This window comes from Anopheles coluzzii, chromosome 3, assembly GCF_943734685.1.
Source record: "Anopheles coluzzii chromosome 3, AcolN3, whole genome shotgun sequence".
Classification (NCBI taxonomy): Eukaryota; Metazoa; Arthropoda; class Insecta; order Diptera; family Culicidae; genus Anopheles; species Anopheles coluzzii.
Genome location: NC_064671.1, coordinates 30,109,728 through 30,121,608, shown reverse-complemented (window position 1 = coordinate 30,121,608; position 11,881 = coordinate 30,109,728). Strand labels below are relative to the sequence as shown.

Here is an 11,881-nt window from a genome sequence, read left to right as displayed (position 1 = left end):
GGTTTTTTTTTTGTGGTACAAATGTCCTCAAATTAACCCTTGAAGTTCTGAAGGGAGGTATTTTTGCAGGCATTTTGGTCCTCTTTCATGAAGAGTTAAGTAAGTAAGCACATTTTCCATTTTCAATTCTAGAGGTTGGAAACAGTCCTTGAAAGGTGAAACATACACGTCTCGATGGTTTACATTTTTTCCCACAAGAGGGCCACTCTTGGTTCAAAATCTAACGTACGTCCGTGCTTATCAACATTGTTGAAGCAAAATCTAACGTTTTGTGCTTATCATTTTTGAAGTAAAATGCTAACTCTTTTTATTTATTACAGGCAAACTCAACTTCCCATACAAAGCCATACCAAGGGTTACCACGAACCAACGAGGCGTAGAATGATGCTGGAAAATGAGAGTGAAAATTCGCATTCGCTACCTCACACACCGCACAGGGAAGGGAAAGAAGACATCACCCGTCCGCCACCGTCCATTACGCGTTTGTCTCACTGACGGCTGACTGACCATACGGATCGACACCGAGTGACACACACACACACACACACATGGGTACGCACCCACCCATCCACCCACTAGGCTAGGTCGCGCATTTTGGTGGGCTGGAAAAACGTTACACCCGCGTCGTCAGTTGTGATTTGCATGTGCAGACGAGCGAATGTGTGGTGAAAAACCGGTCCACAAACGGATGGGCTAAGAGTGCTCTTGCTGAAGTGAAGTTCACGTTCACATTTCAGTCGGAAGTGAAGTTAGAAAAAGTTTATTGTGGTAGAAGTTAACCTTTTTTTTGCTAGTGAATGTGATTAGAGGTTTTTTTATATAGAACGATAAAATATGCGGAACAGGAAAAGCTGCTTTAGTATGATGATGAGGGCTAACAACTGCTGTTGGTCCGTTAGGAGTAGGACTTTGTTCTGTGCGGTGTTGTGCTTTACGTGGCTTAGCAATGGTAATGATAGCACTCATTGAATGTTGAGTGTTAAGGCAATTATGGTTAGAATTTAATGTAATTTTAAATAGAGATTAATTTTTGAAGAAATTTATAGAATAAGACCTACAGTATAGACATATAAAATATAATGTTTAAGCAGTATCTGTTGCAGTTTGCATAAGTAAAAAGTATGTCCGAGAAGTTGTACAAGATTGAGAAATCAATTAAAATTGTATCAGGCTTATTACTCTACTTATAATCGAGATGTTTCAACGTCAAGTTTAAAATTGTTAAGAAAAAATGGTTTAATTTGCCATTAAACAACCCCACTTTAGTAGTTTAGGACGTAGTTTAGGACGTTTCCATAGAAATATGTCGAATTTTCCCCATGAAATACCGTCTACGTGATCTGTCGATCGGAAAAACGATTCAAGCCTTTTGTGCTCGACATACAAATTCTAGCGAGGAATCGGGATCGAGAACGATAATTTGACAGTTTTGAATTGAAATGAACTAATGAATCAATGAAAATTTGGATTAAAATTAATGAAAAGAAGAACAAAAAACATTCAAAAGATCATACCTACAAAACTACATTAATCAAACTGAAACATGCGAGATAAAAGAAAACTGTTGGATTAATTATTATTTTCTTTTTATCACTCACTTACCTGCACTAATCGTTTGAGAATATACTCTAATTTTCTCAGCATATTTAAGTCATCTTCAAGGGTTGATAAGTTGATTTGACGCCTGCTTCGATTTCAAATGCCTCTCTCGATTGATTTTTTTCATCAAATTGGAATTGCGTTCCATAAATGCAGTTAGAAAATTAAAGCAGTATGCAAACATGATTATGAGTTCCAATTGATATCTGAATATTTATAAGCTTTCTGGGGTGATCCTGTTTTGGAAAAATCATTATAATTTAAATTAATTTAATTTTAATTTTAGTTTCATTTACAAACAAAAATATTTATTCTAATAAATATTCTCGTCCAAACAAAAAAAACTCCCCCTTCCAGCACACACCATCGAGGAAAGCGAAACGTCCGGCAGCAATACCGTGGCCCGCTCGCTCCCCATCACCTACGACGAGCTACCCTCCCCCTCAGCCGAAACGACATCCGCCGGCCAGAAACAGCAATCGAAAGCCCTCTACCGGGTCAGCTGTCCCGGGCTGACCGAGTGCGTACCGCTTGCCGAATGTCCCGAGCTGCTGCTAGAGATCTCGCGCCAGTGCTATCGGGGTGATTTTTCGCTTTCCTGCGGCGTGAACGAGTACGAGCCGCACGTATGCTGCCCGCGCGTCGTCACCTCGCCCACGTTCAACGACCAGCGGGCACCGGCGGCCTGTGGGAAGAGTATCGTGCAGGGCGACTTTTACAACGGGCTCGGGGCGTACCCGTTCGTCGCTCGGATCGGATTCAAAAGTACGTTTTTTTTTTTTCATTGGACGACCTCGCCAACATGCACACGCACAGACAACACAGCACGCAAGGCCGCCCCGAGTTGGGTCCGCCCCTTCCTTTCGCTTGTAAACTGTCGCACATTTATTCTAATTAGGTGAACTTCAACCATGAAACGATAGAGACACTCATCCGAATCATCACAGATCGTAGGCCAGAGATACGGCAATCTGGACCGTTTAATGGTTGCAACAACAATGCACACACACGCACACACATTAACTCACCTACTGCTGACGTTTGTTGCCCCCCTCGTTGCTGTTCTTCGACCCGCGCTAATCGTTCGGACTGCTTTCCCTCTCGACAGATACCAAAACCGGGACGTTTATCTTCCCCTGCTCCGGCTCCATCATTGCGCGCCAGATCGTTCTTACGTCGGCCCACTGTGCCCTGGCCAAGGCGGAAAGTCACCGGCTGTAAGTATACAAGCGACGAACCCGATTGTCTCGCGCACGTCAACACGTCAACCGACCGATGCGATTTTTGTTTTTTCCACCGCCTGCTACGATGAGTTTCGCACACAACTTTCTCCCATCTATACAAAAAAATGCGTCAAAGTGCACAGAAGTACAGTGGTAAATTTGCAAACCCAATGACTGTCATATCCTGTCCGAATGAGTGTGCAGTTTTTTGTTTTCATTGAAAAAAAGCCCCGTTAATTGTTAACCACGTTGCTTTTTTCGAGCCTGCGCGTCCACCATTTGTGAGTTTAATTATTGCCGGCTAGTCGACTAGAAGCATTAGAGCAACAGAGTGGGGGTTCATAATTTTCACTCCATAGCAACCGTCGCTGCAATATTTCATAGCATCCTAGTCACGGCACCAAAAATGGCTTATATTCAGGCCTGCTCTGTTCTGACAATCGAGATGATTCTGTGCCGAGTTGAAAATTTATATGGAAAAGTGTTAACGCTACGGTGGTTTCTATAGGAAGTAGTAAAGATTTCCGTAAATACGTAATATTTGATGGATCGGCATCTAAAAAAAATACAATCAAATAAGATAAGATTCGAAACGAGTTCTAAACTCGAATACTGCTTGTTGGAATCGAGTTAGATTTCTCCCATTAGAAGATCCATAACAACAAAGTAGGCAGGGGTTTACAGTCCCTAGCAATGTTGCCATCCCAAAGCAACCGTTCCTTTGCATCCTAGTCACGGCACCAAAAATGACTGATATTATAGCTGGTTGCGTAAGCTTGTTTTTCAAATTGTTATCCAATTCTCCCTTTCCCTATTTTTTTTTTAATGCTCTATGGGAAAATCCCTTCTCTTAATGTCTCTCTTGACTAATGTCGCTTGCCTAATGACATGTTTGTGCGCTGTAGCCACCACCATAGCCCAACCGGTCGGAAACAAATTTACTGTGCGACCTTTCTTTTCACATGCAATGTGTGGATTCGTCTATTTCTAGTTGGCTATTAGCTTCGCGTTACGTTTCATTTGCAATTCAACTTGTTCTACATCCATCCTCCTACCAACCCTCCTCTCCTTAATGATCATTCTCTCCCACAGCTCATCGGTGCGGGTGGGCGACTACGATACGCGCACCGATCCGGATTGCGGAAGTACCGGATTCTGTGCACCGGTAGCGATCAACCATGCCGTCAGCCAGATCATCGTCCATCCGGACTACATCGAGGGCCAGTACCATCATGACATTGCGCTGCTAATACTCCGCACGCCCATCAACTACTCCGGTAAGTACACCTTTCTGTGCCATGTTTTGTTTTTGTTTGTTTCGAATTTGGTCGCTTAAAAACGTGGGGTGGTCACGTGGCCCCGACCGTGGCCCTCTCTGGTTTTGAGGGTCATTCACACGTGGGGGAAAAAAAATCAAATTCAAATTCATCCGTAGTGGGGGGGATCGGCGGCGCAAGGGTGCTCACTGACCGTGAAATTGTATCTTTTCGCTACCATCCCACCACTCACTTGTTGCTCACCGTTCCCCATATCTCTTCCAGTCGCTGCGCAACCGATATGTCTTCATGCGCGCAAGCAGGACCTGACCGTTGGCCGCCGGGTACAGATCATTGGCTGGGGCAAGCTGTCGACCAGTGCCGCCAAATCGCCGGAGCTGCAGAGCCTCGAGGTGCCGCTCACGTCGTGGGACAAGTGCGTACGGGCGTACGCCTCAACCGGTGCGCTCCAGTCGCCCCAATCGATCGATGGCGAGTGGATGTGTGCGGGCGGGGAGGGACGGGATGCTTGCCATGGGTTCGGTGGGGCACCGCTGATCATACGGGACCAGGGCCGGTACGCCCAGATCGGCATTATGTCGTTCGGGGCGGAAACGTGCGGCGCACTGAACATGCCGAGCGTGTACACCTCGATCGCACACTACGCGCCGTGGATTGAGGCGAACTCACCGAAGGTGTTTGTGTGATGGGAGGGGCGGAGAGGAGAGTTGAAGGAGCTTTTACATTGTAAATACTGTCGTTTTTGAAACTGTTTGTTTGTGTTGTGTTGTGTTGTGTTGTGTTGGTGTGCACGAGAAAAATGGAAAATAAAGAGCAAATGCGTATTTTAATAATGTTCTTTCTGTTCAATCAATCGATCAATTATTGTGGGGAGAAATAGAGCAAAACTACATTTTATTTAACTTTACCCTAGAGTAGTGGTGTCCGCTATTGAGCCATTCACAGGGATGCTAAAATAGGAATGATATTTAAAACAAAATCAAGGAAGAATACAATTCGTCCCACACATTGTGACATTCGAATTTGAATATTTGGTTTCATGTAAATGCCTATTTTGGCTTGTCTTTGATTGTTTACAGGGTTTTCCAGGGGTCTCTCATAGTTGTGGGACACTTCCTTGATTCTTTCTTATAGGAAGTGAACGTCATAAGATGGAAATTGGACTCTATGGCACCCTATTTGGACAAACTCCTTAGGAATTCCTTAGGGAAATGGACTTTATGGCCCCCTATTTTGAACTGGCTGCTTTTGAAAATCTTAATCTTGGATTTGGCAAGCAGGAGTGCCATAGAGTCCAATTCCCATTATATTACGTACATTTCACGTAAGAAATAGTGTTAATAAACTGTCCCACAGCTATGAGAACTCCTGGAAAACCGTGTATCTTACAATACATGTTTGAATATAAAATTTGTTTACTTTAATACAAAAATTTAAAAAAAATAAAATTTGAGTATACTGTGGTAACCGATGCGTGATTGCTAATTAACCCTATTTGACATGAAGGTACAAGTCTTTGATTTGTAGAAAGCAATCTAGCTGTATGTTTTTTGTACAATTTTCTCCTCGTTGGTTGTTATGACCTACTCAGTGTGGTCATAGCGGTTTGTTTTGGGCTTGTAAGTCCGTATAAACCGCTCGAGAGCCTTTCATACGCGAGTCTGTGACGATCCTGCCATGGGTAAAATCAATAAAGTAACGAAATAGAAAGGTTTAGTCTATTAGTGGGACTTATGGTAGGGCGTTGATCTAGATCTAGGAAAAGGCTTGTTTGTATCAGGTAAGAGGATACGCAAGATGTGTCCTTGCTGCTAGGGAGATGCGTGGTTTGGATGAACATCGATTTCATTTCTGATTTATGTGCAATATTCCTAGCAATAAGGCGACCATGTCTTTCGTCGTTTCCCTCTTCCTGTTTGTCTCTTATTGCTTATTATAATTTTGTTCCTATCTAATCTCCAAGCAACATTGTGTTTGGCAAAGGTCCTGTCACTGTCCTCTAAGAATGATCGTTTGTTAGTTTGACGATTATATGTTTGAATTTACCTTAAAAATATGTTTGAATTTACCTATTACTTCGTAAAACGGTTGCCTATGTGTGCTACTTAAATGATGAAACGCTTCCACTCTTAAATGTTTAGCAAAAAATGGCAATCAAACTTTGGTGAGATGCAATTGACCTATTTGGCACATTTTGGGCTTTGCGTTAACTGAGCGCTACTACTTCAACGGGCAGTTTACAAACCCATCGTCCAGATTGATCTCATTGCCATCGTTGACGGCGAGCGGTATCTTATCGTCCCGCCGGAACGTTCGCCGACGACGCCGGCAAAAGTAGAACGCCAGCGCACCACCACCGCCCAACAGTAGCAGCACGAGCAGCGCAATCAATCCATCGCGCAACCCTTTCCCAGTGCCCACCGCCTTCCGCGGCAATGGCTCAAGTACCCGCACAAGCATCCATTCGGAGAACGGGCCGGCACCGGCTAGCGAGATCGCTTGCACTCGAAGCAGATACTCGCCGGGCGTAACGCCCTGGATTGTGTAGCGATACTGGTTGCGCTCGTGTTCCAGCCGCGTGAAGCAATCCGTGCGCCGCTTCAGGTACGTCCCATTGATAACTTCCCGCTCGACGCGGTAAGCCACGGTGAGACCGTTCACTTCGGTCGGTTCGGGAAAGTACAGCACGATACGATCGCCGTACGTCGTCTTTACGATCGAGACAGGGGGCGTCGTTGTGGTGGTGATGGTGGCGGTCGTGTTTCCTTCCTCGGAGCTGTGGTTTTTTGGTGCCATCAGTTCGGGGCCAGTTGGTGCCATCTCTTGCTCCTTCATTTCAACGCTCACATTAACCCGATCGACGTACGGCGACGGGTTGGTCCGATCGGTGTACAGACTGTACGAGCTGCAGTACACGGCATCGTTCTCGCTGCACGCAAACAGTTGGAACACGTAGCGCGTGAACGGACTCAGCCCCGCCACCGTGTACTCGTAGTTGTCCGTCGTGAAGGTGTGGTAAAAGAGTCGATTCACAAACTCGATCTCCGTTGCTGCGTCGCGGCGCATACGCCGCGCGTAATGATCCTCGTGCCTGTCGGCCACCTTGAGCAGCTTCAGCATGCTCGTCTCAAAGTCATCCACCCGCCGGCGGCCATGCCGTTCGGTGGAACGCTTCCTCCGGCGCCCTCCAATACGACCCCCATCCTCCGACGACGTGTGCTCGGCAAAAAAGTCATCCGGTGTGGTCAGCTCATCATCCTCATCCTCTTCCTCTTCCTCCTCCTCTTCCAGCTCCTGTTCGTACTCGAGCTGATCGCAGCCCCAGCACGTGTCCCGGGTGCAGCTTCCCTCGCCCGGCGCCTGCTCACTGTGCACGCTTCTCGCCTGATGCGGATGCGTGCAGTAGTTGCGCCGGTCGAACTTGGCCACCTCGTCCGGCTGCAGGAACACGTCCACCTGGTACAGCGACACCATGCCCTGCTCGGACGCCAGTATCGCCCAGGCGAGCGTGATCGCGCTCTCGTTCTTGCGCGCCGTGTGCACGCGCAGCGGCGACGTCGGCCGGTCCTTGGCCGTGCGGAAGTACACCATGTCGGACATGCCCACCGGGTCGGTCGCATTGTTGACCGACTCGTTGTAGTACGTCTGCACGTAGCACCCGTACCGGGTGTACGGCTTCAGCCGGGTCAGACGGTACGCGTAGTAGCTGCCCTCGATGCTGACGCCCTCCAGCGGCACCAGCCGCGACTTCCAGCCAAACTTGGAGCAGAGCTCCCGGTCCTCGTACGGCGAGCGGTCCACCTCCGTGCGGATGCAGTGGACCAGGTAGCCCGTCAGCCGGTGGTGCGTCTTGATGTTGGGCTCGTTCCGCCAGTAGAGCGTCGCGTTCCGGCTCGACAGGACAGACGCGCGGACGTGGAACGTTTGCACGTTGCACGCTTGCATGTACCCGTTCGAGCTCCAGTCGATCGTGTCGCTCGCATTGTTGTAGTCGGTGATGCGGCGCAGCAGCTTGATTTGCGCACCGCACAGCAGCTTGTTGTTGGCGAAGTACATGCCGCCGTTGTCCAGCCGGAGGTTCGTTTTCTGCTCAAAGTTCCACAGCCGCTGCAGGTTGCTGTTTTCGTACACCATCAGCGAAAACTTGGCGTTCTCGTTCACGTCCACCCCGTGGATGATCTGCAGGTTGGCGAGAAACTCGAGCGACGGGATGAAGGTGGAGCGGAACACCTTCAGATTGCCCATAATTTCCTCCACATCGCTCAGCCCGTTCCGCAGCTCGTCGACCAGGTTCGGGTGGTCCTCCTTCAGCCGGATGTGCAGCGTACCGTTCACGATCGTGCAGCCGCGCATCCGATCGGCATCGGCCAGATACATAATCTCGGTGCCGTCGCATACCTTCGGGCACCGGTACAGACAGGGGTAGCACTTGTGGTCGGAAAAATCGGCCTGCTCCTGGTCTACGTTGGTCGTACTGTAGCCGGCCGGGCACTCGAGCACACACTCGTTCTGGTACAGTAGCCCGCTCCGTTCCAGGCAGGTTTCCTTCGTGATGCAGCGCTTCGTTGGGCGGTACAGTAGGCTACAAATACAAGCGGGAAAGTTAGTTTAATGTAAAAGTCACATACACACACACCGGGTCAACTACCTACCGATCAGCGGAACACTGTTCGACGCATCGTTTGCCTTCCTTCCAACCCCGACACACCTTACACTCGGTCGCGGACGTTCCAGTACACCCTCCCAGGCACTGAGGGTGACACTTGATACGACCTAAAACGGAACGCAACCCATCAATTAGCTTCTACAATGGCTACAAATCACAACTCACCATTAAAATTGTAGCCGTTGTAGAACTTTTGGCAGCTTTCGCTGCCCCAGCAGTAGGTCGGTACGCAGGCCCGGCACACCGTCGAGTTGTTGCACACCGATTTGGGCGGTTCGAACGAGTTCTGGCTTTTCGTACCATTCTCCAGGCCACTGATAGCGGCCCAATCAATCTAAGCAGGCGAAAAGCAAGTATAAAGGAAAGAAGACTTTCCTAAGCGACGAACCCCCGTTCCGACCTTACCGTATCTAGATGGCATAGCTGAGGGCAGTGCAGTGTGTACACGAAGCCGCGCTGGATCGCTACCAGGTTCTTCAGTCCAAGCTGGCCAAGGTGAAGAGAGCGAAAAAAGAGAGAGAAAGAGTTGGAGGGGGAGAAAGAGAGATAGAAAGAGAGAGAGGAAGAGAGAGAGAGAGAGAGGAAGAGAGAGAGAGAGAGAGAAAGAAAAAGAAAGAGAGGGAAAAAGATAAAGAGAAAGAGAGAGAAAAAGAAAGAGAAAGAGAAACAGAAAGAGAAACAGAGACAGAGAGAGACAAACAGAAAGAGATAAAGAAACAGAAAGAGAGAGAGAAACAGAAAGAGAGAGATAAAAAGATAGAAAGAGAGAGAAATAGAGTGGAGAAGGAGAAAGAGAGAGAGAGAGAGAGATTAGTTTAATGTACTGAAAAAAATAACATGTTCACGCGCCTACCTCGATCATGTTCTCCATGTAGTAAAACACCAGCGCATAGTTGCCGATCAGCTGCTGCCCGCGGATGACCGCCAGCTGCGGAAATAGTCGCCGCAGCGTCACGAGATTGATGACGCGAAAGAACAGCATGTACCCCGTTACTTCTCTGTGGTTTAATGGACGTGCGTTTGATTAGAAATCTTCCGGAGATGAGCATTTCCTCGTCCCCATGTTTCGTAATAGAAAACAAAATCATAATAAAAAAAAACAACCCAAATGCGCATACATTTACACATAAAGGGATTTATACTTTTATTTTTCGATTCATTTGCAGTTCTGCACGGTTTTTGCCATCGTGGTTCGAGTAAAAAACAATGTCCTCACCCGTATTTTTGGGGTGATTTGAACCGCACACAGACACGACACTCACTACAAACTACCACCATCCCTCTGCTTGTGGGGTGTGCACAATTTCATATAAATTTCTTCCGCCTAGAGCTTAACCTTGATGGTTCGCAAAACCGCGGCGGCACCGTATACGCCCTCTTTCCATCTTTCTCTAATAGTGTACATGATTGTTTGTTTTTTTTTTTATCTTTCTTTTACATCTTCGCTATCTTACACTACCGCCACTTACACACGCAGCAAACACGCTATCAATAGTAGTGCACACCCTTTGCCCTGTCGTCTCAATTTTAAACCTGTCTTTCCTTTTGTTTAGAATTATGTATGCTGTATTATGTATCACATTTATCACTTATAAAACCGATGTACACCACGCACGTGTGGGGAAGGTGTCACGATAAGTAGTAGTTAGTAGCTAGTAGGTAGTGTTAATTGATGATTCATCGATGTGCTTGCCAGCTAAGCATAGTTGCGATTGTATGCTTTTGATTGAGAAAACGTTTACTTTTTTATAACGAACCATTCTTATCTTCAAACCGTACCGGTTGTTATTATATATACAGCTAATTCTATCGGGAGAGCTAAACGAGTTGAATATATCTGACCGGTTTGCTATGGTATGTAGAGAGATATGGAAAGAGAAGGTGAGAGATGACTGTGCATTATTGCATAACCTGACAGCACCACACACACTGCACATGAGAAGAGTCGGCTTCGCGACACGACTATTACATGGCTTGCCATGATGCGTTCTAAACAACCACTAATATCGTACTGGAGAATGAGAGAGAGAGAGAGAGAGAGAGCAAGAGAGCGAGCACTGAAGACGCAGATCACTATTGGCAGCAGGTTACAAATTACCACCACTGGATCTAACCTTCTTCCATTCGATTCGATGACCTCCAATGTCAAATGCAACACGCTAATAGAACGCATGCACTCGCGCACTGAAACAAAATAAAACAAAAACCAACCCCCAAACCATACGCACCTCAGGTGCTTGCAGCTGTACTTTTCAAACTCCTCGCTCGGCACGCGCTCGATCAGCACCATCTGCAGGAAGCCATTGATTACGGTGCAGTTTTCGATCTGCTTCAGGCGCCGCAGATCGTTCCGGATGTCCACGTTGGTGCAGCGCGGATCACCATCGTCCGTCGTCGTATCGGGCGCGGTGGTGGTGCTGGTGTTCGAGCTTACAGTCGTCGTCGAGATTGATCGTTGGCCGTTACCGCCTGCTTCGATTGCGTCACGCACCATTCGCGACATTGTGGGGTTGTGATTTTGGGCAGCAGCAAGCAACCACATGGTTGCGAGGGAAAACACTTTCCACCACAATGCCATTGCTCCGCCGCACTGCACTACGCACCACAGGCGGGAGAGCAGCAAGGGAGGAAATTAGACACACACACACACACACACACACACACACACACACACACACACACACAAACACAGAGCAACTCGAGACGGTAGCGTACTGCTGAGAGCAAAGGCAAAGTAGGCGCGCCTGTTCTCGGCGCGAGCTTCAAGACTGGACTGGATGGCATGCATGCACGCCCGCCGGTCGGGGTAGGCGCGTGTTCAACCGTTTACGCACACACAGGCGCGCCGCGATGGGGGTGCTGGGCGGGTGATGATTCTTTCTCCCGGCAAAGGTGAACCAATCTCGAGAAGTCGATCAACAATTATGTCTAATTGAATTATTAGCTGCTCGAACACACACAATCACAAAGTGGTCGACTTGCAACCGGCGGGAGGAGAGATAGAATGCGCGTGTGTGTTTGTAGACGGAGAGGTAGAGAGACTATGGCCAAGATTGATCATGTCTAGCCATAGTGCACCGTTGAAGAAGAAGAGGAAGAAGAAAAACACACACATA

At 47.7% G+C, this 11,881-nt stretch overlaps 2 protein-coding genes across 2 annotated transcripts; one reads left to right on the top strand and one right to left on the bottom strand.

The window, feature by feature from the left end:
- The first annotated feature begins 343 nt into the window (after positions 1-343).
- LOC120956644 (phenoloxidase-activating factor 1-like) lies at positions 344-4,932 on the top strand. Its single transcript, XM_040378290.2, has 5 exons — positions 344-949; positions 1,957-2,364; positions 2,708-2,816; positions 3,915-4,099; positions 4,364-4,932. The coding sequence occupies exons 1-5, from the start codon at positions 835-837 to the stop codon at positions 4,783-4,785; spliced, it is 1,239 nt and encodes a 412-aa protein (XP_040234224.2). The 5' UTR covers positions 344-834; the 3' UTR covers positions 4,786-4,932.
- A 32-nt stretch (positions 4,933-4,964) lies between these two features.
- LOC120956647 (insulin-like peptide receptor) lies at positions 4,965-10,615 on the bottom strand. The gene is made up of 5 exons (XM_040378296.2): positions 9,619-10,615; positions 9,171-9,251; positions 8,931-9,099; positions 8,752-8,872; positions 4,965-8,681 (listed from the first exon to the last, which is right to left on the bottom strand). The coding sequence occupies exons 1-5, from the start codon at positions 9,745-9,747 to the stop codon at positions 6,320-6,322; spliced, it is 2,862 nt and encodes a 953-aa protein (XP_040234230.2). The 5' UTR covers positions 9,748-10,615; the 3' UTR covers positions 4,965-6,319.
- Positions 10,616-11,881: the final 1,266 nt, after the last annotated feature.